This window comes from Vulpes vulpes, chromosome 12 (assembly GCF_048418805.1).
Source record: "Vulpes vulpes isolate BD-2025 chromosome 12, VulVul3, whole genome shotgun sequence".
Lineage (NCBI taxonomy): Eukaryota > Metazoa > Chordata > Mammalia > Carnivora > Canidae > Vulpes > Vulpes vulpes.
In genome coordinates, this window is record NC_132791.1 from 177,785,439 (window position 1) to 177,813,113 (window position 27,675).

The following is a 27,675-nucleotide window of genomic DNA, read 5'->3' on the forward strand; positions in this document are numbered from 1 at the left end:
AGGGTCTTGGGATGGAGCTCTTCGTCTAGCCCCACATCCCATCAGACTCCAGGCTCTGCAGGGAGTGGGCTTGAGGATTTTCCTCTCTCTTCCGGTGCCCCTCCCACTTTCAAATAAATAAATCTAAATAGGAAGGAAGGAAGATCACAGAGGTAAATTTTCATTTTCATCACATCATACCAAAGGCACATATAATCAACATGACATCAGTTGTGACCTGGCAGAGGTAATGTTTGTTAGGTTTTTCCAGTGCAAAATTATGTTCTTCTCCCTTTCCATACCTTTCTCTTTGAAAGGAAGTCACTACATACATCTATGGAATGGGGAGCCATGCTCCCCCTCTTTGAGGGCAGAGTAGTTACATAAATTATTTGGAATTATTCTATGTGGGAGATTTGTCTCACATGGGTGAGTTTGATATTTAAAAAAAAATGGGGGTACCTGGGTGGCTCCCCCTCTTTGAGGGCAGAGTAGTTACGTAAATTATTTGGAGTTATTCTATGTGGGAGATTTGTCTCACATGGGTGAGTTTGATATTTAAAAAAAAATGGGGGTACCTGGGTGGCTCAGTGGTTGAACATCTGCCTTTGGCTCAGGTCATGATCAGGGATCGTGGGATCGAGTCCCACATCGGGCTCCCTGCATGGAGCCTACTTCTCCCTCTGCCTATGTCTCTGTCTCTCTCTGTGTCTCCCATGAATAAATAAAATCTTAAAAAAAATTTTTTTAAGTATACTCGCATCTTAAAGTTTAGTTATCCTTCATAGCAAAGAAAGCTGAGATTCCAGACCCTTCCCTTGAATGGTCTTTAGTGTGGTGGTTCACGGAAACAGTTTCACAGGAAGAGCTGTGCAGACAAAGCCTGGGAGACTGGAAAAGTGGTCCAGAGTGGGTAGGGTTCTCTTTCCTTCTATGGAACCCTTTACCCATTTTATGACAAGTCATAAATACAAATGAAATATTGCACAAGCCTTCTATGTTTTACCTTATATATTTATGAGTTGTTTCAATTATTTTTGTAATGATTATTATTTTTTAATGTAAAATAAAAGACAAAGGTAGCAGAGTAGAGCAAAGAGAGGATTAAACTCAGAACCCTCTGAATGCAGACACCATATGTTTGCTCTACCTCCCAAGCCTTCTTGGAGAGAAGCCATGCTGCCAGAAAGAGCCTGTATTATTTTCCAGAACAGAAACAGTTGTTAGATGAAAGGTGTTAATTCTATATTCTCAGAGGAACAAGCTGGTCCTGATACCCATGGTTCAGCAAGCGTGGGGGGAGGGGGCACCTTCTTGCAATTATGTGGGTTAGTTGTCATCCAGGCGTAGACTTGCTGCAGAAACTGTGATTTTTCTGGAAGGGTAGTGAGAAGGGGCACCGATTCTTAAACTCAGAAAATAATATTTTAATTTTTAAAAATCCAAGTTTAGGATCTCATCTTTTCCCTAACTTAGCAAGGAAAGAGGTTTCCTAACCTTGCCAAACTTGTCATAGGAAGTAGCTCCCAGCCTGCTGAATGGCAGTCTGCAGCTGTTCCCGCGATGGGTAAAATCCTTAACCCCTTCCTTCCCTTCCCCAACATCCATCCATCCCTGCCCAGACCATAAATCCAAGCACTTCTCTTTAAAGAGCCCTCTGTGTCACAGACCGTGTTACTGCTCATCCAAATATGGTGCTTCACCCAGAGGAGAGTTACACATCTCTGCTCAGGGGCCAAAACTCAGGCAGGCCATGGAACTTCTTTGGCATCAAGGAGATATGAACTTCTTGACAGAAGCCTTAAGAGCTAGTATGTGGTTCACCAGATTCTCTTTTTCCTGCTCCTGAGACTCAAGATCCATCACAGATGGTACCACTACCTGTCTGGGTCTTGAGTGACCATGATAAGCAGAGAACCCCGGGATGGAAATGTGGCTTAAGTGAGAAATAAACCTTGCTCTTTTGAGCCACTGGGAGTTTCAGAGGTGTTTGTTACTGCAACGTGATCTAGCTCATCCTTACCCCTCCACCCCCAAGGAATGGCTGGTTCCCTGTCCAGCCACCCAATGCCAACCCGGAGGGTAGGTAAGCCCCATCCAGGTACACAAAGTTCCCAAGCAGTTTCTTGATCCACTATTTCAGAGGAGAAAACAATCTTCAATTCCCAATTACTTAAAAAGCTTCCATTATGACAGAGAGGCGTTCAATAAGCAATTACAAAAAATCTACTCTGTGGAGACAGAGGGAAACCAAGGAAAGAAAAAGTGTCTACTAAGTACATGAAAAAACATCACACATACCAAACTTTCCTTCCCACAACCCTTGTAACCTACAAGAATTGAAAAAGGAATAAACTCCCATGGACAAATCAAATGGCAATTACATCAGTAGAAAAATAATTTAACAAAATGTTTGGAACACACACATACATACACACACACACACACACACACACAAACACGATGAAAAAGCTCCCATTTTTAGCAATTCAGGGGACTATATAGAGCATGAAAAAAATCCCAACCCAAATACTAATTACAAAGCTGAAATATGTATACAATCTGTTTGAACTTACCAAGGAGCTATCACTTTTAGGGGTTTATTTTTTACATTTAATTCTGATTCACTTGGCATTTTGGTGAATGGTTTCAAGTATGGATGTAATTCTTATCTTTTTCAAATGGTTATCTAGTTGTCCCAATAAAATTTATTTAAATCTCCCTCTTTTCCTAAGTGATTTGAGAGGCCATCTTTATGATCATTTCCATATGGACTCAGGTCTAGGCAACTAGGCTAATGAAACAGAATAGAGTATCCAGAAATACACTCAAGTGACTATAGGAACATCAAAGTAGTGGTCACCCTCAAAGGAAGGAAGGGTTTTGTGCTTGGCAAGGAAGATGGAGTGGGGAGGCCTCTGGACTACTCCCACAGCCTGGGTGGCAGCTATGAGTGTTCATCTGAAAATAACTTGGTTAAGGAGCCTCCACACTGTTTTCTATACTGGCTGCACCCATTTACATTCCCACCAGGAGGGCTCCCTTTTCTCCTTTTTTTTTTTTTTTTTTTAAGATTTTATTTATTTATTCATGAGAGACACACACAGAGAGAGAGGCAGAAACACAGGCAGAGGGAGAAGCAGGCTCCATGCAGGGAGCCTGATGTGGGACTCGGTCCAGGGACTCAATCCCGGGACTCCAGGACCACGCCCTGGGCCAAAGGCAGATGCTCAACCACTGAGCCATCCAGGGATCCCCCTCCCTTTTCTCCTCATCCTCATCAGCACTTCTCTTTTTTTTTTTTTTTAAGATTTATTTTAGGAGGGAGGGGCAGAGGGAAAGAATCTTCAGACTCCTTGCTGAGCAGGGGAGCCTGCTACTGAGCTCAGTCTCATTACTCATGAGATCACGACCTGAGCTGAAACCAAGAGTTGGGTGCTTAACCAACTGAGCCACCCAGGCACCCCTCTCTCATCTTTTTGATAACAGCCATTCTAACAGGTGTGATATGATAACTCATTGCAGTTTTGATTTGTACTTCCCTGACAATTAGTGGTGTTGAACACCTTTTTATGTACCTGTTATAGTCGTCAGAGTATCTTCTTTGGAAAAATGTCTACTCAGATCCTCTGCCAACTTTTTAAACGGCCTATCGTCTATCTGCTCTCCAATTGTAGCCATTCCTTATATGTTTTGGATATTGCCCCTTATCAGATATGTGGTTTGCAAATATTTTCTCCCATTCTGGAGGTTGCCTTTTCATCTTGTTGAATGTTGTTTTGTTTTCTTTGCTGTGCAGAAGCTTTGTAGGTTGGTCGCACTTGTTTACTTTGTTTTTGTTGCTTGTGCTTTCAGTATCATATCCATAAAATCATTGCCAAGATCTATGTCAGGGAGCTTTTCCCCTATGTTTTCTTCTAGTTTTATGGTTTCAAGTCTTACATTTTTTAAAAGATTTTATTTATTTATTCATGAGACACACAGGCAGAGACATAGGCAGAGGGAGAAGCAGGCTCCATGCAGGGAGCCCGATGCAGGACTCAATCCCAGGACTCTGGGATCATGACCTGAGCCGAAGGCAGACGCTCAACCACTGAGCCACCCAGGAGCCGCTCAAGTCTTACATTTAAACCCTAATCTATTTGGAGTCAATTTTTGTGAGTGATAGAAGACAGAGATCGAGTTTCATTCTTTTGCATATGGATAAAAAATTATTTTATAAGCCAACAATTCCACTTCTGGGTATGTATTTGAAGGAAACAAAATCTCTGTCTCAAAGAGAAATCTCACCTTCATGTTTAATGGGGCACTATAGTAATACCCAATACATAGAAACAATCTAAGTGTCCATCAATGGATAAATAGATGAAAATGTAATGTGGTGTGTGGATATATACAAGAGTATCATTTAGTCATTAAAAAAAAAAAAAAAGGAATCTTGCCACTTGTAATATGGATGGACCCTGAGGACATTTTGCTAAGTGTAATAAGACAAATACTGTATGCTCTCACTTTGGGTGGGATTTAATAGGTAGTCTTTAAAAAAAAAAAAAACTCATAGAAACAGCAGATTGGTGGTTGCTGGAAGTGGGGGTGGGGTGACGGTGACCAAAAGCTTCAAACTTCGAGTTATAAGATAAATAAGTTGTGGGGATGTAATGTATAGCATGCAGTTTGTATGTTTGAAAGTTGCTATGAGAGTAGTTTTTTTTTTTTTTTAAATGGAGCAGGAGCACATTTAATGCACAGCCCAGTCTTTTTTTTTAATTTTTTTTAACTTTTATTTATTTATGATAGTCACAGAGAGAGAGGCAGAGACATAGGCAGAGGGAGAAACACGCTCCATGCACCGGGAGCCTGATGTGCGATTCGATCCCGGGTCTCCAGGATCGCGCCCTGGGCCAAAGGCAACGCCAAACCACTGCGCCACCCAGGGATCCCCTGAGAGTAGGTTTTAAAAGTTCTCATCACACATAAAAATTTTTAACTATATTAAGATGATGGTTAACTCACCTTACTGTGGTAGTCACTTTGAAATATATACACATATAAAAAAAGCACTATGTTGTATACCTTATATACTTATACAATGTTACATGTTGGTTATATCTCAAAGAAGCTGGGAAAATAAACAACATTCTATTTTTTCTACTTCTTCCATGTAACATGTTTGACTACCTTGTTTCTCCTTTTCTTTAGTCCATTTCAATAACCAAATGCAGTGGAAATTGTTTTTCCTTTACCAAAGAAATCTATCTGTATTTATTATATATAATATTATCCTATCTTTGCTTTGCCAAATAAACTTACATTATGGAGCTTTTAAAAAATAACAATTGGTGAAATTATCTATTTTTGTACATTTATCTGTATGTTCTTTTCTGCATATGTAGTATATCCCATGACAAAAATAGTTTAGAAACTTAATTTAAAAAATGCATTAGGGGCAGCCCCGGTGGCTCAGAGGTTTAGCGCCGCTTTCAGCCCAGGGCCTGATCCTGGAGGCCTGGGATCGAGTCCCACGTCGGGCTCCCTGCATGGAGCCTGCTTCTCCCTCTGCCTGTCTCTGCCTCTCTCTCTCTCTGTTATGAATAAATAAATAAAATCTTTTAAAAAAATGCATTAGTGATTGGTACACCAATATCTTTGAGGAACTCTGTGGTGGCTGTCCTGTGTAAGAATAGAGAATAATGTGACCTCACTATCATAAAGGCCAAAAAGATATGGCCAACTAGTGTGTAACTGCTTGAGACTGTAAGCACATTTACCACAACAAACCACAGTATGTTAATTGGAGTTTTGACCTACAAGAATTTGGGACAAGTTAATGGACTATTAGAATCTCTAGAAATGACATAGATACTAAGCAGCCTACTAAGGTTCTGTTTATTAATGTGCATTTGAGGACAAATTCGAGGACTGAGGAAATGGAGTCACAGTGGGCAAAGATTCACAGCTTCTCACCCAGTTCCCAGACCTAATTCAAGTCACACATGGAATCTCTTATTCAAGGGGATCCCAGGGTCCTCTGAGGAGTGACTCTGACAAAACTCAGGTATGTAGCATAAATCTTCTGCAAGCCTTTCCTGTGAGACCCATTTTCCAAAGAAACAGTGTACTAAAAAAAAAAAAAAGAAAAGAAACAGTGTACTAGTGAAAGGGAAATACCCACAGAGCTTCAAGAGTTATCAGATATTAGCTCTGACATCTGAATACCAAAGTTGTCCACCAGTTAAGAGTCAGGGCTTATTATGGCAAATGACAGATGGAGCTCGGATCTAAGTCCATTTAATGGTGGGTCCAATGAGACCACAGATCCATTTTAAGGTATAAGCATACTTAGGGTACTTGGGGCTCAGTTGGTAAGCATCTGACCCTTCATCTCAGCTCAGGTCTTGATCTCTTGGTCATGAGTTCAAGCCACACTGGGTTCCACACTGGGTGTAGAGCCTACCTTAAAAAAAAAATGGGTATAAGAATACCTCTGAGATATTGCAGGTTGAGTTCCAGAACACAGCAATAAAACAAATAGCATAATAAAGCAAATTTAAAGAATTTTTTGGTTTCCTTGTACATATGTTTACACTATAGTATAGTCTATTAGGTGTATAATAGTATTATATATAAAAATATATATACCTTAATTGAAAATATTTTGTTAAAAAATGCTGTCTTCTGAGTTTTCAGCAAGTTGTAATTATTGATCACTGATTACTGTACCAAATATAATAACGACAAAGTTCAAAATATTGTGAGAATTGCCAAAATGTGACACAGAGACACAAAGTGAGCAAACACTGTTGGAAAAATGGCGCTGACAGACTTACTTGCCACAGGCTGGCCACAAGCCTTCAATTTGTGTGTGTGTGTGTGTGTGTGTGTGTATATATATATATATATAAAGGGTGGAGGAAGCCTCAGGGGTCTAGGAATTGAGTCCCCATCGGGCTTCCTGCAGTGAGCCTACTCCTCCCTCTACCTGTGTCTCTGCCTCTCTCTGTGGGTCTCTCATGAACGGATAAATATTAAAAACAAAAAAACTCCACAAAAAAGCAAAAACAAAGACCTCACAATTTGCAAAGTGCAATTAATATCGGTCATGCTTGTAATTTCTTCAGTCCCAAAAGGAAAGAGAAAACATTTATTACCTGGCAAAATTCCCGTATTGGCAACCTGACCCATGGAATGAGGGTGATTATGAAGGATGGGCCAAACAAAAGTCCCTGGAACTATCTCCAAGATAGAAGCTCAAAAGAAAAAGAAAAAAATCAATACCATACTCCGGCAGGATCTATAGATTGGTCCTGCCATCAAACTTGAGTTATACCAGGGGTGAGCGATTTCTTCATTCCATTTACTCACCATCTTGAATCTTAGAAATTAATAGTTGTTTATTGCAAATGCAATCAAATGGTAATGCCAACCTGTGGTTTCAGATGTGGTATCTTTGTGGGATCAAAGCAACACAGTCCTTGACCAACACGTAAAGATACACAATTTGGTGGGACTCTTCATCTTGAAGGCAATAGGTACAGTATTTGGAAGTGCTGCTCCATGTAGGTGACCTCTAAGGCAGTTTGAGTGAGACCCAGACAAGAAATGTTTCTCAGCAGCCTAGGCTATGTGTGCACTGTCCTGTCACCAGGCCTTAGGATTTAGCCAACAAAATGCTATTAGAGTGTCTGTGGTACACAGAAATGGAGTCTCTGAGAACTCCAAGTACGAGAATTATAGCCCCAAGTTCTAGGGTTTTAGAAAAAGACCAAAGTATTCTCCATCTGAAAAGCAACTCCTAGCTTGCTCCTGGGCATTGGCACAAACTAAGTTGCAGGACACCAAGTGACTTTAGACTCTATCTGTTGTGAGATCCATATTGTTTGACCCAATGAACTATAAAATTGGATGTTCAGTGGCATTCCACCGCATAATAGCAGTAGACTAAAGGGGTCCAGGTATTTAAAGGAAATGGTATGAGGTGTCCCCGATGTCTGTGGCACCTCTCCTATCATTCTGTTGGCTTCCTGTCAACCCACACCTACAGCATCCACAGAACCTGGAAGCGTAAGGGGAAAAGCCCCATCCTAGTGTCTGCTGGATGCTATGGAGCCTCTGCCCTGCTGATCCACTCTGGTGCCCCCCCAAAGACAGTGATGAAGAACCACCATTTCAGAGAGCATCTCAGGTTGGGAGGCCTCATGTATAAGCGGCAGGTGTCGGGAAGTCATTCTCTTCCTCCTTCACACATTCCACCTGATGTCCTTAGTTATTTAGTCACAGCTCTTCAGTGACAGATGTCTTCTTTCCATGATCGTACCCATTTCAGAATAGACAAATGACTATATAGGAGGGTTTGTTTTTTTTTTTTTTAATTCAGAAAGAGAAAGGGAAGAAAATTAAAAAAAAAAAAAACATTTGTTTAAATAACTATTGCAGAAAAGGAGATCTGGGCTGGATGCTGGGACCTACCTCTTCCAGAAAGGGGATTTATTAATGTTTTAAACAAAACAAAAGAAGAAAAAGGAACAAAAAAGAAATAAATTATTCTGCTCAATACTGTTTGGCATAATTGCATTGTTTTTTTCATTTTCTGAACACTCCAAACAGCCTCTTCAGGAAGCACTGAGAGGAGACTGGCAAGAATGGCTGGTGCCTTGACTCTCTAAAACGGTGGGGGAAGCCCTGAGAGAGGCATTCCAGGATAGGCCCCCCCAAATCCACCCCCACTCGTTGCTCCTCCTACTTTTGGAATTGGGAAGGAACTAAGACTTAGACTTAAGCTAAGTTCTCAATATATTAACTTTAGGGGTGCCCACTGCCCTGCCCCAATCCTCCTCTAATATACTCCCCTGCTGGTTACTGTTCCCTCAGCCAGCTGCAGGAATTACCCCAATGGCCAGGAGGCTGCTTGGTGGTATCAACTAAGATAAAGGGTGGTGTTTGTGTTCCTCATTGTCGGGAAGGGGGATCCTATTAGTGGTTTGGAAGCTTCACAGAAGCGCTTTCCCCCTCCGAAACTTCCCCAACCTTGAAGGGTGAGAATATCATCAGCAGCTTCCTCTAGGGACTTAAGCTGGGTTCAGTCTTGGAAGTAACTTCCAAGTGTAACTCCGTTTGTAAGCATCCCTGCCCTTCTAGAGCTGAAAATGGAAAGTGGGTTGGAGAGATGAGGCAGGAAGTGAGCGTGGCAGAGGGAGGGGACGCAGGGGCAGGAGAGGAGACATGCAAGGCGGGCAAGTCAGTCGACTCCTCCCCAGCTAGGATCCCAGCAATTTGCATGGCCAGCCTGGAATTTTAAAAGAATCTTTGTTGGTCAGCCATCCCTGGTAACCTCAAGTTAACTAAATTAGGAGACCAAAGCAAATTCCACCCCCAAGCAAGAGGTTTCCTACTCCTCTTTGGGGTGATGGGCGGAGGAAGAAGGTGCATGCACCAGGCAGCTGGGCTCCCCATCTCCAGCCTGCCTTCCTCTCCCTAGAGCCGGCTAAAGACGAGCGAGGAGGGGTAGGGGGTTGGAGAAGCCAGCAGTGCCCCACCCCCCACCCCCAATCCCAGGACGAGCAGGCTGGTGAGGACGCCCAGGGCTTAAGAAGGGACACTAAAAAAGTTGTGGGCGAACAGTAAGGGGCCGCGAGAGTACACGAGAGTGAGAAGCACCTTACATCTGAAGTGACGGGGCTTCCGGGTCCCCTGCCCTGTTCCTTACCCCTGCGCTGGAGTCAGGCCCTCGGCGAACTCCGAGCCCTAGCAACGGGTGAATACAGTTCTAGTTTCCAGGTGGGATGCTCAATGCCCTGGTCAGGAAGGCCATTCCATAGGGTGGCCAAAGGTGGGGATGGGGACAAGGGAGGACGAGGGGACCCACGCTCCACTGCCTTTCTTTGGTGGGTTTACACTCACCCATCTGGGCCCGACAGATAAAGGAAATACGCGGTCTAGACTGCTCTGAGGCCTGAAAAGGTTTGAGAGGGATCTAGCTCTTCCCGGGGATGAAAGCGCGCTCCCCGGAAGCCACCCGATTCCCCCCGGACCTCCAGAAGCGGGAGGCCAACGCCCCCCACCCCCCCCGCCGCCCGCCCCGAGGTCGCGAGGGGCCCCCGGCGAAGGGAGGCCCAGCCGCTGCGGCCCCGCACCTTCCCCCCCGCTTCCTCCTCGGTGCCCCTGGCCGAGTACCGCCGACAGGACACCGACACTCCTCCCGCAGAGCCTGAGGAAAGTACTCCACTGAGGCCGGAACCAACCACTACTCCTTAAAAAGCATAAAATAAAATCCTACCCAAAGCATAGGGGAGTGGGGGTTCAGCGGCGGCCGGCCCGCCTCCGAAGGCCATTGATTGGAGGAGACCGGGCCCAGCGCCGGAAGTTCTCCTTGAGTCGCATGATTGGCTGGGAGAAAGAGCCTCCGCTCCCACTGCAGCGCTGATTGGGTGCCAGGCCTGGGCCAGCCCCCAAAGTCTCCTGATTGGCGGGGGACAGCCGGCGCTCGCTGGACTTGCAGCATGATTGGTCCAGACCGCGACTTGGCGTCGCTCCCAAGGGCTGGAGACGCCCAACCGGGCGCCGCGCCCTCGCCAAGGCCGCCGCCCTCGGGCTGGCCGGGAGTCCCGGCTGCGGAGCGAGCGTCGCAGCCTCGCGGCTGGGCCGGAAGGGTCGCGGCGAGGCCGGGCTCAGTTGCCTCGGTAGACCTCGATCTTGCTGGCCTTGGCCAGCATGTCGATGATGTGGGCCTCGAAGTCGGCGTCGTGCACTCCCGTCTTCCGGAACTCGCCCGCATACCGGTTATTCTCCCAGTAGTGGTGCCAGTTGCCCCGGCTGTCGGCCCCGAACCCGTACACGTTCACCTGCAGGGGAGGGCGGCGCAGGTCACCCCGCGTCGGGGGCCGGGGGCCGGGGCGCGGAAGAGCCTCGGGTCGTTGGCAGGCTGGGACACGGCGGCCGCGGCGACCCGACGGCAGCCGGTTCGCAGAGGCACCGGGGAGGCGGGACGCCCAGGCCTGGAGCTGCGCACGCTGCCCGGGGAAGGCCGCTGCTGCCTGTGGTTTCGCCCGCCCGCCTCCCCGCAGCCCAGACGCCTCAGTCCGGCTAGGACAGCTCCCCAACCCTTGCTAACATCCCTTTCGGTTTTTGTCTTGTTGCTGTCGTTTGCAATGCAGTACTTTGACAGGAAAGCTGGTCAAGTACCCAGGACCACACTGAAGTGGGTGTGCTGGGCGTGAGCACTGCCGAGCGTGCACAGCAGCCCGGCTGGCTAGTGACATGCGGCTCCTGAACCACTGGCCTCCAGCGCTACACCCACAGCCGGCCCGGGGCCCACAGCTGTGGGAGAGGACCATCCCCTGGAACTGAACTACACTGCTTGCTTTCTATTTATACTTTTGGTTATTTTTTTTTTCTTTATGACATGTAATAACCCATTATGGTGGTAGTCGTCTATTTCCTTTTTAAGTAAATTTAACTTTTCACTGAAGTGATTTAAGATTTGGTAAAATCACCAAAGTCATGAGTTTGGGAAATGAAGATGTATACTTGACAACCTAGAAATGGGGGAAATCAGAGCCACTTGATTTCTGTCTACAAAGCCACATTCCTCTTGCTCTGCTAAGCCCTAAGAAGGACTGACTCCCTCTGATCTGTGGGTCCCTTTTGTACCCCTAACACTGGGCGACCCACCTCATCACAAACATGCAGGGCAAAGAAGAGCACCAGCATCCCTGTGGAAGGGTACCGCCCGTGATGCTCTGTCCACCGGTCGTGGATGTACTTGAAGAATGCCGGGTTGTAGATCTGAACCTGGCAGGAGAAAAGGTAACAGACCCATTGAGGAGCTTTGGGGCCCTGGAGACTCAGGTCAGGTGTCAGCAGCTTCTGCTTGTTCCTCCATGCTTGCCAGCAGACCTGTTCTTCCATGTTCCCTGGTTCCTGTGGCCTCTGAGGGGGTCAGGCATGCCAGCAGATGTGGGGGACTCAGGGGTCTGGAAGGGCACTGGGGGACACCTGAGCCACTGGACCAGACACACCATAAGTCAAGTCTGCACAGTTTCCTCCAATGAAATGGGGATGAAGAAGGGAAAGGAGGAGGGAGCTTACCTTTTCTTTGTCCACTCGAAGAAAGGACTTCACTGGCGCATAGGTGCTGTAAGCAGAAAGATAAATAAGATTTAGATGGCTCTTGGGAGATGCCTTTCTTCCCTCTCAGGTCTGAGTGATGACAGCCTTAATACAGATGCCTTGCTTCCAGACTGCTTCCCCATAACACATCACTGCAGTACCTTGCTCAGAAACCTTCAGAGGCTACCCATGTCCTTCAGGATAAAATAGAATGTTTTAGACAAACACTGGGGCCTTCTATTATCCAACCTCAACTTTGCTTTCCACAATACTCAGCTGTGAACTCTCCTCTTGATTTAGCCAATCATCTCATACCTACCATGTCTATCTCTTAGTTCTGCCCACAATGACCCTCTCACTACTATCCTCACATTTGGCACAAAATCCCTACTTCCTATTAATTAGCCCTTATGTCTCCCAAATATAAGATAAAGTCAGAAAACTATAACTTTGTGTTTAAAAAAATACGTGGCAGGACGCCTGGATGGCTCAGCTGGTTGATCAACCGGCCTGGGCTCCGGTCATGATCCCAGGGTCCTGGAATCCAGCCCCACATCAGGTTCTGTGCTCAATGGGGAGTCTGCTTGTCTCTCCTCCCTCTCCCCTTCCCCATCATGTTTTCTCTGTCTCAAATTTTTTTTTTTTTAAGATTTTTTAGTTATTTATTCTAGGGAGAAAGAGAGTAAGCATGAATAGGGGGAGGAGCAGAAGGGGAAGCAGACTTCCGTTGTGCAGGGAGCCCATGCAGGGCTTGATCCCAGGACTCCAGAATCATGACCTGAGCTGAAGGCAGATACTTAACTGACTGAGCCACCCAGGCACCCCTCAAATAAGTAAAATCTTAAAAAAAAAAATGTGAGAGATACCTGGGTGGCTTACTAGTTGAGTATCTGCCTTTGGCTCAGGTTGTGATCCTGGAGAACCTGAGTTCTACATCAGGTTTACCACAGGGAGCTGCTTCTGCCTATGTCTCTGCCTCTCTATCTCTCATGAATAAATAAATAAAATAGAAATTTAGGGGGATCCCTGGGTGGCGCAGCGGTTTGGCGCCTGCCTTTGCCCCAGGGCGCGATCCTGGAGACCTGGGATCGAATCCCACATCGGGCTCCCGGTGCATGGAGCCTGTTTCTCCCTCTGCCTGTGTCTCTGCCTCTCTCTCTCTCTGTGACTATCCTAAATAAATAAAAAAAAAAAAAAAGAAATTTAGGGATCCCTGGGTGGTTCAGTGGTTTAGTGCCTGCCTTTGGCCCAGGGTGTGATCCTGGAGTCCTGGGATTGAGTCCCACATCGGGCTCCCTGCATGGAGCCTGCTTCTCCCTCTGCTTGTGTTTCTGCCTCTCTCTCTGTGTGCCTCTCATGAATAAATAAATAAAATCTTTAAAAAAAACATAAATTTAAAAAAATGTGACAAGGGCGCCTGGGTGATACAGCTGGTTAAGTGTCCGACTCTTGGTTTTGGCTTTTCTCCTTCTCCCTCTGCCTCTCCCACTTGTGCTCTCTCTTGCTTTTAAAAAAAAAAAAAATCTTTAAAAAAAGCTTTATTAAAAAAATATGGTGACAGCAGGCAAAAAATGGAAACAGCCTAATTGTCCACTGATGGATGAATAGATAAATAAAATATGGTATATCCACATAATGGAATACTATCCAGGTTCTACATGGAATGAAATCTTGTATATGCTAAAACATGGATAAATCCTGAAAACATTATGCTAAGTGAAATAAGCCAGACACAAAAGAACAAACACTATAATTCCACTTACATGAAGTATCTACAACAGTCAAATCATGAAGAAAAAAGACTAGTGGTTAGCAGGGGCTAGGTAGTGGGGGATATGGAGACTTCCTGTTTAATGGGTACAATTTCCATCTGAAATTATGAAAAAGTTCTGGAGATGGATAGAGTGATGTTTGCACAATAAAATAAATTATTTAATGCTACTGAACCATATGGTTAAAATATATTTTATGGGGGATCCCTGGGTGGCTCAGTGGTTTAGTGCCTGCCTTTGGCCCAGGGCGTGATCCTGGAGTCCCGCATCAGGCTCCCTGCATGAAGCCTGCTTCTCCCTCTGCCCGTGTCTCTGCCTCTCTCTCTCTCTCTCTCTCTCTCATGAATAAATAAAGTCTTAAAATATATATATATATATATATATATATATATATATATATATATATATAGTAAAAAAAATATATATATATATATAGTTACATACAGTTTTTTGGCTTATTTATATATTTTTTAAATGTATTTTTAAATTTTTATTTATTCATGAGAGACAGAATGAGAGAGAGAGAGAGAGAGAGAGAGAGAGAGGCAGAGACACAGGCAGAGGGAGAAGCAGGCTCCATGCAAGGAGCCTGATGTGGGACTCGATCCCGGGTCTCCAGGATCACACCCTGGGCAGAAGGCGGCACTAAACTGCTGTGCCACCGGGGCTGCCCTTATTTATATTTTTGATGGAGAATGTGGGCAGTGACCTGAAAAAGGTAATTTTTACTTATTTTTAGTTTTTAAATAATCTCTACACCCAAGATGGGGCTTGAACTCACGACCCCGCGAATCACATGCTCCACTGACAAAGCCAGCCAAGTGCCCCATATGTTATATACATTTACTCACATACACACACACAAATACACACACACACACACACACACACACACACACAGGATGAGACAGTAGGTTAGTGGTTGTTGCCTAGGGCTGCGGGGCAGGGGATGGAGGGAGTGAGGGTGATGCTAAGGGGTGCAGAGGTATCTTTAGATCTTTAATCTTCATCTTTAAGAAGATGAAATAATTCTAAAATAAATTGTGATGGTTATATAACACTATATTTAATAAAAGCCATTGACTTGTATACTTTAAATGCGTGACTTGAATGGCATTTGAATTAGATCTCAATAAAGCTGTTAAAAATACTCGGTGATGAAACTAATAGAACATGCATCAACTAGACTTCAGTTAAAAAAAAAAAAAAAAACTTGGTGAATTGAATTTCCCGAGGCTTTTACCTGTGATTGGGCAACTGCCTCTAAAGAAAACTCTTAGAAGGCAGAGCTCCCACAGTCAGAAGCCACCTCCTGGGAAGGAGACCAAAATTTTCCCTCCCCTTTTTACCACCAGCTGGCTGTCACTATGCAGGAAGTGACAGTGAACAAGGGGTGGCCTCATCTAACCCACAATTTTGAGTCCTCCCTCTGAATGCCTCCCTCCTCACCAGCCCCTCTTGCTCAAAATATTCAGGTAAAGGAAGTCTAAGAGCCAATCCCTGGGAAGACTTTTCTCAAAATGCTCCTGTCACCCATATTCCATTCCCAGGGGGCAGAGTGACTTACAATCTGATTTGCCCTGTGGACAAAGCGCTGGCAATCCATAGTAGGTCCAGAGCTTTGAAGGGCACCAACACAAAGCTGACGTTGGCAGGCAGGTTCTTGGCACTCTCGGGGTACATGAAATGGTGGGTAGTTCGGCTGCCAACATCCTGCTCAAAGCCCACGGTTGGCGCCTGATTCATCCTGCAGGGACAAGGGGGTGACATGAGAAAAAGTCTAGCCATGAAAACTGGTACAAGATTTTTAGAGGACAATTTGGTGCTAGCCATCAAAAATGTGAATGAATGGGTGGGGGATCCCTGGGTGGCTCAGCGGTTTAGCACCTGCCTTCGGCCCAGGGCGTAATCCTGGAGTCCCAGGATTGAGTCCTGCATTGGGCTCCCTACATGGAGCCTCTTTCTACCTCTGCCTGTGTCTCTGCCTCTCTCTCTCTCTCTGTGTCTCTCATGAATAAATAAATAAAAATCTTTTTAAAAAAATATGAATGGGTGTACACTTTGACCCAGTAATTCTATTTATAGATATCCTACAAAAATGGTTGCATAAATCTGCAAAGACATATACAGAGATATTCAGTGCATTATTTTTTACAGTAGTGAAAAAGAGAATCAACTTAACAATAAAGAACTGGTCAGTGCATTTTGGCACACTCACATATGGAATACCATGTATCCATGAGAATGAATGAACCAGATTTATATGTGCTAATAAGAAATAAGTCCAGTGAAAAAAAACAAGTAGTGTGAGGTATCCATCCCCTTCTTTCCTTTTCATACATATCTTTTGAATACTACTATGTGCTGCAGAGGGAGTTAACAACACACAAAAGGAAAACTTAAAACTAGATAGTGTGAAACCATTTTGTGTAAAAATAGAAAAAGAGGCAGAAAGAGAGAAAGGAGGAGGAAAGAAAAACATACTTTTATATATGAATATAACAAAACCTGGAAGAGTACTAAAATTGGTTAAAAAAAAAAAAGGTTACTCTTGGGAAATGGGATGGGGAGGAGTAATTCATCTTTTAGTGTATACATTTCTGGACTTTCCCCCCCCCCAAGAACAGGCACATATTAAACTTTTTTTTTTTTTTTTTAAAGAAAATCTTCTACAGCTTCAACCTTACCTGGCTGTTCTGTTTTCTTTCCTAGAAGACAGTAGAAGTGCATAAGAAGCTGAAGTGTTCCTGGGCCAGATGGCAGCCTCTATGCCAACAGCACCAGCCCCTCCGCCCCTGTATTTCAGCTTCTAGCTGCCTTTCCATCCAAGGCCAAGAGGGATGCTCCGAATTCTGGCAGTACCCACTTTGGCTGTCCCCTGGTGATGTGCAGTGTGGATCTGTTTCTCCCACACTGCCATGGAGGAACTCAGAAACCCAGAGCAGGCTTGCCACCCTCCTGGATATAATAAGCCAAGAAGGCTTTTACTTCCTTTCTACCAGTGCAAAACACAGGATCAATAAAATCAAAGCTCCCTCTTTTGGCGAGCATCTTCAAAACAGGTGATCCAGCTTTGAACACAAACATGTTGGTCTTTTCTGCTGTGACTGTTTATGAGAACATTCCTGTCTTGTGTGAACCACTTTGCAGAATCATGAATACCCAGGGAGGTGACCATAACCTTGCCTTCCAGTGGGGAAAAAGGGGCCCGGGAGAGAGGAAACAAAGTCTCCATGTGCCTTCCCTGCTTTTTATGCCTATTATGTAAAACTGGTATGAACATTACCTGTCCTTAAAATGGCTGGCACCACTTAGCTGGGCTGAATGAAGACCTGTCACTGGGGCTCCCACAATGCCTTCCTCCTGCTCCTCTCCCATTGGTAGCACGACATAGTAAAAGCATGTCCAGGGTACTCCACCACTGCTGGTCATATTGCTGTACCTCCTACCTCTCTGGCTCCCTTCCCTTCAGGGACTGGAGAGTGTTGGGGCTGGGAAGCCATAACTGAGAGTGGCCTGCTTTGGAACCACATAGTGAGTCTTTGTTCTTGGCCATTTCAATTCTAGTCTGGTTCAAGCAGACGCCTCGAATCTTCTCTGTAGGACCAACTATACTCTATTTCATTAGGTTAACTGAACTGTCCTCTGCCTCCTGTCTGGGTGCCCCTCTGTTCTCCTGGTCTTTAGAGTTCAGAGATTTTGTCTCTTAAAATAGTCTAGAAGTAGCTTTCCCCATGCATTAATGACAGTTTGCTGGGGCTACTATGGCTCTACATACAGCACTAGTGTCCTATGTCACCACAGCCAGAGTCTGGATCTGCTTTCTGCCACATCAGCCCTGGGGTCTGTGAGAAACAGAGCAGTTTGGAGAGAAAGCCTTAAAAGGGATGGTGTTTCTCAGCTACCTGGTGTATATAAGGGGATAGCAGGAGTTGGAACACCTGAGTTGGTGTTGGTGATACTCCAAGTAGGCTGGGGTCTGGACTGGGCGGGAGCTGGGGTCAAGGTTCACACTGGTGAGTACCTAAGAAACAAACCTCATTTCACCTGACATGGAGAGGCCAAACTGGTCCCACAGATCAAAGGGCTACAAGTACCCCAGGTTGGCCTCTGAAAAAAATCCACCTCCCTCATCTGCCTTTTCCACTGCATCTGCAGCCACAGTTGTGACAAAGTCCCTTCTTAGACCTTCCACCTTCCTTGGGTCCCTCCCACTTGTTGGGCAGGAACCAGATTTCAAAAGTCTAGGGATGAATGGAGAAAGAAGTCCAAATCCAAAAAGATGTTTCAGAGCCTCCAAGGTAGAGGGTAGGAACAGGGCATGCTTTTGAGGACAGGATTTTGCATTAAGGCTCTGATTCATTCTGGAGAAGTCAAGCCTTAGAAAGGAGCCAGAGCAGGATGGAGGATGAACTATATCTCCATGACTCAGGAGAAAAACATCCTAGGATTCTATCTGTTCCTGGTTGCCTCCACCCACCAAAGCACCTGAGAGCAAAGGCACAGGAAGGTTGGATGTGGATTCATGCTTAGGGTTTGATATCTGGTCACCTAGTCTCTTTGATTCATTCACATATTTATGGTGAGCCTACAATCTGCCAGGCACTTGTTTTAGGAGTTGTGGATCTATCTGCTGGCTGGCTGAGGCAGGACCAGCGCAACTTCATTTGGAGTTGCTAGCAGGGCTCAGAAGACATAGAGGAGGAGGAGGCAGTTGGGGAGTAGTGTAGGCAAATATGGGTACAGCTATCATCTCACTGTAACTCAGCTCAGTGGGGTTTTATGTTGGTCCTGCTTCCAGGGAGCAGGGAGGTCTCCCCACTGGTTCCAAACCAAGACATGTCTATAAGCAAAGAATCACCTCCAGTACCATCTAGCTCTTTGTACAGATCAGCAAAAAAAAAAACAATTCAATCTGGGTTAGCCCTTCCACAAAACATAAATCAGGTACTATACAGATGTCATAGTAGCCAAGCTTTTTTTGTCTGCTTCCACCCTGGAGCTTCTCAACCATCACCTACATGCATAATGAAAGCATCTACTTGGTACAGGTGGCAGGGCATGGATGGCAGGAGCTTCAGGCACTCAAGAGCATTTCCCTAGGCTTCTGGAATGTCCCAGGGCTGCACAGAAGTGATGAACGTCTCATTCCCCACTTTCTTGGCCACTGTGTCTGGATGGAGAGAGCTCCTTCTCCAGCAACCAGCTTGCCCCCCTCACATTCTGAAAGCCAGCAACTGGGCGTGGGGGGGGGGGGGAACCTCTCAGGTGGCTCTGGGTTCCTGGATGGGGCCTAGCATCCCTCCTCTCCCCCACCCTTACCATTCTCAACATGAAAAAGGGTTTTGCAAGGAACGGGTGAAAAGCCTCAGAGACATACGGCTGCCTTGGTGTTGCCATGGAAACAGCAACAGTTTCTAAGACAAAGCCCTTCCTCCTGCCTCCTGGGGAACCTGGTCTTTCTGCAATGCTCATCCTAAGAGACGGTTAGTGAAAACTGGGCGTTTTCAGCATCTTTACTCTTAAGGCTCTTCTTCCACCAAGGAGTGGTATGGAAGGATCCCCACTTTGGCATTTCCTGTCCCCAAGTCTAGGGAGGAAGTCAGAAAACACAGGTTCAGGAGCAGAATGTGCAGCTCATGTTCAAGTTACAAGTCTACCACCTAGGGATGCCTGGATAGCTCAGTTAGTTAAGCATCCCACTCTTGATCTCTGCTCAGGTCTTAATCTCAGAGTGGTGAATTCAAGCCCTGTATTGGACTCCATGCTAGGTGTGGTGCCTATTTAGAAAACAAAACAAAAACCAAGTCTAACATCTAGTCTCCAGGGATCCCTGGGTGGCTCAACGGTTTAGCGGCTGCCTTTGGTCCAGGGCGTGATCCTGGAGTCCCGGGATTGAGTCCCACGTCAGGCTCCCTGCGTGGAGCCTGCTTCTTCCTCTGCCTCTGTCTCTGTCTGTCTCTCTGTGTGTCTCTCATAAATAAATAAAATCTTAAAACAGAAATCTAGTCCCCGCTCACCTCCAGGCTCATAGCTCTGTCTTTGTCTGAAATGAATGCCCTCCTAACTCCTCTGCTTCCCTCAGGCTGGGTACAGATGTCCATTAAATGAATTTGCCCCCACACAATCTAAGCCTTATGAAATAAAGGTAGGAGACAGCAGCCCAGAGCAAGCTCTGCCCAGGACCTCTGCCTTCTCTGAGTCTGCCAGAAGGAAACATCTGTGGTTATTAAGCAAGACACTAGTGTGGGGCTCTCACTCCCGGCCCAGCACTGAGGGGACACGGCAGGTGAAAGGACCGCTGCTGGGACTTTTCACCAGAAAACACCAGGAGTCTACTCCCAGCCCTTTTAGGAGGAGTTCAGAGCTAGAAACTGAGTGCTGGCCTCAAGCAAGAATGGAGTACAAATTCTGGCTCCCCATCTACCCAACAAATAAGCCTGAAACTAGGGCCTTTATCGAAGGTTCTGGTATCCGAGACAGCAGCGGCAACTCCTCCACTGCCAGACAAGACTAAGGAGGCCAGTCCCTCCCTCTGGAGGCCTATCCTAGGCCCCTCCCTGCGGCTCCCCAGGGCTCACCTCATGATGAAGTTATGCCCATCCACATCTGGGCCGTAGCCAGAGCCCCGCAGGTTGCCTGAGTTCCCCACTACCGCACAGCGCCGGCACTGGTGGGGGTCCCGGAAACGGTAGGGGTTCTCGCCTGGTACTATCTGGAACAGCTTCTCCAGTACCTCGTTGGTGTTGTGTGACTTGAACTGGGGCTGCAGCATCTGTGGACGTGAGGGGAGAAGGAAGGAGGGGGGATTATGCAAACAAGGAGGAATTCCTGCCTGCTGCCCTCACCGTCCAGTCTCAGTCAGAGAGAGCAATTCTCTCTGAACAGTTGAGGATGTTCCCCTTTTCAACAATGGTACAACGTCCCCTTCAAGACTGGTGCCCTGCTCATCAGGAGTACTCTAATGCACTGGAGGGGCTCAGGGGTCAAGTGGCTCTGCAAAGCAAAGAAACTTCTGGGCTTGTCAAGCCTCCAGAGGCCCCTGCTCTGCTGTACTCTCAGGGGAGCTATGAGTCATTTTGAGGTGCAGTTAGCAGAGAAAACCCTGTGAAGTTCAGGGGCTCATTCCTAACCAGCCTACAGAGGGCGCCCCTGGGACTCAGCCTGAGGGCCCAGAGTTACAAAAGCCTCATCTGAGGCAATATCCAGGGATAACTGGAGACACCCCCTGAGCCCTGGAGGACAGGAGGAGGGAAGGCAGTGAAATAGAGGAATTCTTTCAAAGTCAGAATGGCTGGAATCAAACTGGTTCCCTGCTCTTCCCACCACCAGTGACCGCAAAAGACTGTGACAGGAAGCTGGGGCTGCCCTCAAATGCCTACGTGCCAGGCAAGCAAAGCTCAGGAGTAAAGAGGCAGATGGGGCTTATGGCAAACAGGAGGCCTCCTCAAAAACAAGTGACATCAGCCAATGTTGCCATGTGGTATTGTGAGCCCAAAAGGACCAAATTTTCCAGTTTTTTGAGAAGCTGAAAATATAGATTTCATGTGAAATATCCTGATTTCTAAGTGTTGTTAACTATTGCAAATATTTTTAAAATATTTACAAGGGCGCCTGGGTGGCTCAGGTAGTTGAGCAGCCAACTCTTGATTTCGGCTAAGGTTGTAATCTCAGGGTCCTGGGATCAGGCCCCACATTGGGCTCTGTGCTTAGCACAGAATCTACTCCAGATTCTCTCTCTTCTCTCCCTCTACCCCACCCCTGTTTGAGTGTTCTTTCTCTCTAAATAAATAAAATCTTTTAAAAAATTTTTTTGGGGGGCAGCCTGGTGGCTCAGCGGTTTAGCGCCACCTTCAGCCTGGTGCCTGATACTGGGGACCCGGGATCGAGTCCCATGTCAGGCTCCCTGCATGAAGCCTGTTTCTCCCTCTGCCTGTGTCTCTGCCTACCCCCCGCCATGAATAAATAAATAAAATCTTAAAAAAATTTTTTTTTAATTTAAAAAAATTGAACAGACTGGACTTGATTCACAAGCCACAGATCAGTAAGGTAGAAACTAGGGTGTTAAAATGAGGGGTGTCTGGGTGGCTCAGTTAAGCATCTGACTCTTGATTTCTGCTCAGGTTGTGATCTCAGAGTTGTGAGGCTGAGCCCTATGTTGGGCCTGCAATGGGCATGGAGTCAGCTTGAGGGTTCTCTTTTCCCCTCTGCCCCTCCCCGCTTCCTCTCTTAAAAAAAAAAAAAAAAAAAAAGGCATAAAAAGCTCTGTATTCTGAGCCATAACACAAGGATTATAACTAAGCAGGAGCTGATCAGGGGATACCATAAATGACGGAGACCACATAGGCCTGCTTCTCTGCCTCTCTTCTGCACACAGGAAAGGCCCCTAAGAACAAGAACACAAACTGAGTGTGGAAGGGAAGCTTAGCTCTGACACAGGAATTTCTAAGTTCATAGCAAAAGAGGGTGGCTGTGAGGAGTGAGAGCAGTGGTTTCTGCTGTGTCTTGGCCAAGGAACATGCTTGGTGCTTAAACTGCCCTGAGTTCCATTCCTACGGGAAGAAGGAGGCTTGGCCTATCCATAGGTCTACGTCTGCCTAGAGTCCTGTTCTGCTCTTGATGACCACTACAGAGACCCATAACCTTGGGCAAGCCCTGTGCACAATCTGAACCATGATTTTCCCCACAAAATGAAGGCTGTGACTATGATTAACAAGCAGAACCCTTCAAAAGCTCCAGGCTGTTACAGGATTGGCCTGTGGGGCTCCTGATGATCCTTGCTCTGTAGATCTCCCCATTCTTAGGGACTCAGTCTGGGTCAGGAAGTGGGATCTGTAAATTATTCTGATAAGCCTGATCACAGGAGCTCATCCTTATTGCTTCTCTGAATGTGAGAAACAGGGGAGTCATCATCCTCCCCATATGCCAGCTGGGGAAACCAGGAGCCATGAGCTGCTTCCCAAGGCTGCCAGTGGGGAATGTAGGTAGCCTCTGGGCCCCTGGGCTAAGTACCAATGTTGTTCTACCTGACACAACTGGAAACCAGATGGCCTTGGCAGAGCCTGGGGTGTGATACTCCAGAGATGACAGGGATGGAAGGCCAGTTAAAAGCAGCTGAAAGGGGACAGGATCCAAAAGGGCAGGGGGCCTTGAACACGCCTGTCCCGTCATCCCCTCCCCTTCATTTCCCTTATCACCCATAGGAATTGACAATGTTTTCTTATCCTGACCCAGAAGAAAGTCTTTCCCAGCAATTGTAAAAAGTCAAATAAGTGGCCCTCATGGTGTTTAAAGTTATTGTGAGCCAACGTTTACAAATTAGGATAGTACACAAAAAACTGTGGACTTCTAGTTTCTCTTAAAGGGTCAGAAGACCCAGCAATGATAGGTCACATCCCTGAAAGACCACCAGTTGCTGCAGCTGAGTGGCTCCCTTCTTTATGAAGGGCAGACCGACCTTTTCCCTGTCATAGTCCTTACCTTTCACCATCTTCCTCCTTGGGGCCTATTTCTCCTAGTTACCTCCCTGGCTACTAGGTATTTCTGGTCTCCTTGACCCTACAGACACTAGAAAACAGTTCTCTCCTTCCAGGCCAAAGCTCATCCTGCCTTTCAGAATCTGTGACCCTAGTAGGTGGCTCTGGTCAAATGAACATTATATTTTGTCAAGGCTCTGGGGGTCCAAATCCCAGTAGGGGCTTGAAGAGTGACTCCCAAACAGGGGCCAGCAAAGGGGAGGCAGGAGGGGCTGCAGCTCTCACCATCCACCACCTCTGGACATCTGGAGGCAGATCCATATTCTCTCGGGTCCACACAGGGGAAATGTTGCTGTTGAAGTGGCTGTCAAACCAGTCAGAGGCGCCAGTGTCACCCATGCAGCGGCGGCAGGCACAGCTCTTACCAGTGAGCCCCTCCTTGCTGAGGCGCTGCAGACCAGCATAGCCAGGCACCAGCTTCACCCGGTGGGTACCGCCCAGGGCCCCTGAGTCCAGGTAGGGCAAGGTGGCCATGCTGTGGTGGGAGTAGGTAAAGAGCAGTGACATGATGAACACCAGCAGGAAGGCCACAGAGAGGAACCACACCCGCAGGGAGCACTTCATGGTTTGGCGCCCCGGGGGGCTAGACCACCAGCCTGGTGGGCGGGTGGGTGTCACCGTGGCCACTCCCTTCCCAGCCCACTGACGGGCCAGCCACAGTGTAGCCTGTGTCTCCTGGCACCACGTGCAAAGGGCATAGGGGCACGTGCTGAGGAGGGAACAGAGGCAGGGGTCCCTTACCACACCCTCCCTCAACGTAAGGAGAAAGCACAGTAGGCAGGAGTGGCTCTCCTGTCCCTGAGTCACTCGGGTGCCAGCTACGGCTTCATCGGGTCTCTCTGTCACTAGCTGGGCCACAGAGGCTCTGACTCTCCTAATGCCCTGGTGAGGGGGAGGTCAGTCCATCCCAGCTCTCTAGTCCCTTGGAGCTGCTGGCTGCCAGCTCTGGGGGCCCCCCTCTTTGGTGGCTCGAAATGGTCCAGTCTGGAGCATTCGGGGTCCTTGTGGTTCATGAGCAGACACGGAGGCGGCCCCTCGTCCCCTGCAGTGGGGAAGCCCTCGAACCCCAATCACAGCAGAGAGCCCATGGGCTTCAAGTGGCCTGGATTCCATCCGAGAGTCGTCCCCACCTCAGCTGGCCCTCCTGGCCTACCCCCTCCACCAGAGGAGGAAACAAGGCCCCAGTCCTGAGAGGAGAAACCCAAGAAGCTCCACCGGTGTCGGAAGACTCTGCTGCAGAGACCAAGATCCTCCTGGCAGCAGGTTCTGCCCTTCTGCTTCCCATTCGAGGTATCGGTCCCTTCTCCTGATGGTCACAGCCCCAAATGTGGTTGCTGAGGCGTTTGCGGTCCTCCAGGGCCTGGGAACAGCTGCTGCTCAGCAGGGACCTGCTTTGAATGCTGTCTGGGTCAGCTGAGCGTGTGCCGAGCTCCCTGCCAGGGCCTGGGCCTCCTTGGTGCCACTGGCCCAGCCTTGCAGGCAGGCTGCTCTGCCCATCCCCACTCCCCTGAGGCCTGCTGTCCTGCTGTTAGCTCGTGCTAGCAGTAATCCCCTGGCAGGTTCCCCCTCACTCGTCAGGCGCCAGGCTGCCGCAGCATGACCCTGAAATTGCAGAGAGAAAAAGTAATGTGCAGATAAATTGCACACACACACACACACACATGCTCTCCCCCAGCCCTGCCCCCACGTCCCAGAGAGGACAAAGCCAGCAGCAGAGGAGACGCCTATTTAACCAAAGGGTGGACGAAAGAAAGGGCTCTCCCCTTTACCCACCCATAGATAGCTCTCAGGGGCTGCAGAGGAAAAGATTAGCCTGCTTTCTCACTTATTAGCCAGAAAGTAAACAAGGACATAAAATGACTTCCTTGGAGTCCATGGCAAGTCACTGGCAGAACCAGGTTTAGAAAGTTCCTAGTGTAACTATGTAAGGTTAATTTCAGGTGAAACTGAAGAGAAAATGGTACAGAAGAAAGATCAGAGGAGACTGAAGATATGGCTCCCCACCCTGATGTTCTCTACCCTCTGAGTACCTGTGACAAGCTCTTCTGAGCAAGAGGTCATTGGGGGAGGACTGGGCCTCTGACCTGGGATTTGCCTTCTCCTCTCTTGAGTATGGGCTCTAGATGAGGCATTTCTGGGTTACTTCAGTGAACCATTAACAATCCTTCCAACTCTAGTATCAGGGAGATAACCTGTCAGGACACAGAAGTGCTGGGCTCAGTGCCCCCACCACACAGCCATATGGACAGCTGCCTTCATCTATATGTTACAGATGAAATGAATGCCAGAGCCCCTGGGGCACGGACAATCTGAGGCCTTGTGCTGCTCTGGTGGGCAAGAACAGGGAGAAAAGCTAGCAGTTTGGGGATGGGCCCTGAGAAAAGGAGTCTGAATCCATGCCCTGTGCAAGGGAGCCTGGGTAAGAGTCAGGCACAAGGCTGAGAGTGGAGGCCCTGGGCCTTGGCTCCATGCCACGGGGATCACTTAAATCTGGCCACCTGCCTGTCCCCACCAGCTCTTCTTCAAATCCTGCTAGCCCTGGTTCTGACCAGTCCTGGGGCCTCAAGGCCCCTTGCTGACAGCTAAAGCTCCAGCCAGCCTTTCCAGAGTCCTCTGGCTGCTGCTCCTCTGAGACTTTGTGTTCAAGAACCTCAGCTGCCCCCTCCACACATGGCAGCTCAAATTTCTGGAGCCAAGCCAAACCACAAAGCCATCAGGGAATGGAACTAGCATGTTCCAATAAGGAAAACATTAACTGGGTGGGGAAATAATGTTCGCAGAAGTAAAGAAACTTGCCTAAGGTCACAATCTTGTGAGTAGAGGTGAGATCTGTGTCCAGGTCTATCTGGTTCCAAAGGCTGTGACTGGCCAGGGCACAGAAAAAGGCCTGTGAATTCTTCCAACTACCAAAGGGCTCTGGGACAAGTGACAAGGAGACACGGAAGCTGGTTCCCAAGGTCACGAGTAAAGCTTCCCTCTCACCCAGGACATCTGGCTCTAATTCCCAGGGGCTCCAGCAACACTGGCTCCAATGTACTTTACTTCTGATGTTTTATTGCACCCATTTGGAAGGCCAGACTCCAAGGCATGGCCTTTTGCTGATTATCTGTAAATAGGAAGCCAGGTCATTGTCCCTTCCCATTCTCCCTTTACCCCTTTCCACACCCAACATTTAAGTGAAAGGATTTGAGGTTTTACAGGTGTTGCTCCCAACATCCTGGGGCCTGGGAGCACCAACCTTGAGGGGAGTGGCCCAGGGAGACATGACTTTCCAAGGGGCCTCTCCACAAAGACCTGGTTTCTGATGGACAGCCCACTGTGGCCACTGAAAGCAGGGGCTGGGCAGAAGCCAGTAGGAGAGGTCTCCCCCAATGGGGAAGTTAACTCTTTGGGATTCTAACTCAATAAAGGAAGGACCTGAGGTAACAGGCTGCTTTGTGGGGGAGAGGAAAAGCTCTAGCTTCAACAAGGTGTTTGGGAAGAGCAGAGAAGTGGAGTAACCAGGAAAACCCTTGCTTTGTGAACTCCATGGCCAGGAGCCTGAGTGGCTCAACATGAGTTGGGGACAAAGACACAAGGAAGAACTGTTGCCGAGACCAAGAAACATCAGAGACCCTTAGATATGCACCTCAAACCCCAGAAGTCACCCAGTGCTGACCCTGTGAAGTGCTTTCGTGCACCTTGTTTCCTCCAGTGGAATTCCTGTGCCCTCCAATTGCCCACTGCCTAATTCTGATTTCTCCCCTCACAGCTGCCCTGATCATTCACATTAAGCCCATGCATACACACATCAATATAAAAAAATTGAAGGGAGGACACGCACTCTGGTACCACAAAGGGAATCAGATCAGGCTTCTGGTGCTACCTGGCTGCTGGGAAGTTGTTTGTTCATTCCACAGATACTTAATAGACCAGCGGTGGGCCACAGGGACAGTGTGGGACAGGACACACCCATCCTGTCCTCACAGAGCTTCTGTCTAGGTGCAAATACAAAGGGAAATTATAAAGACCCCTGAGAGAAAACAAAGAGTGCAAAAAGAATAAGAAGGAAGCAAGCCTGACCTGTTAAAACAGAGAACAAGAAGACCCATGAAGCAGGAGATGGTGGCGAGGGTGGCGGAGAGGAAAGCAAAGCCAGCCACAGAGAGCTTTGAAGGGATTAGGATTTATTATGAAGCTGATGGCAGGGTTTTTGTTTTGTTTTGTTTTGTTTGATGGCAGGGTTTTGAAGAGGGCTGTGTCATGACCTGATTTACATCTTAAAATGGAGGAATTTTTGTTTT

General features: G+C 47.4%; 1 protein-coding gene across 1 annotated transcript in view; it reads right to left on the reverse strand.

Moving 5' to 3' along the window:
* Window positions 1–10,220: 10,220 nt before the first annotated feature.
* Window positions 10,221–27,675, reverse strand: part of ST3GAL2 (ST3 beta-galactoside alpha-2,3-sialyltransferase 2) — a 47,357-nt gene continuing 29,902 nt past the window's right edge. Inside the window, exons 2-7 of the mRNA XM_026011653.2 lie at window positions 23,618–24,994; window positions 20,438–20,631; window positions 15,424–15,603; window positions 12,064–12,109; window positions 11,647–11,766; window positions 10,221–10,817 (exon numbers count right to left, since the gene is read on the reverse strand). Coding sequence (XP_025867438.1) covers window positions 10,644–10,817; window positions 11,647–11,766; window positions 12,064–12,109; window positions 15,424–15,603; window positions 20,438–20,631; window positions 23,618–23,956 — 1,053 coding nt within the window. The 5' untranslated portion in view covers window positions 23,957–24,994 and the 3' untranslated portion in view covers window positions 10,221–10,643. The remainder of the gene's footprint in view (window positions 10,818–11,646; window positions 11,767–12,063; window positions 12,110–15,423; window positions 15,604–20,437; window positions 20,632–23,617; window positions 24,995–27,675) is intronic.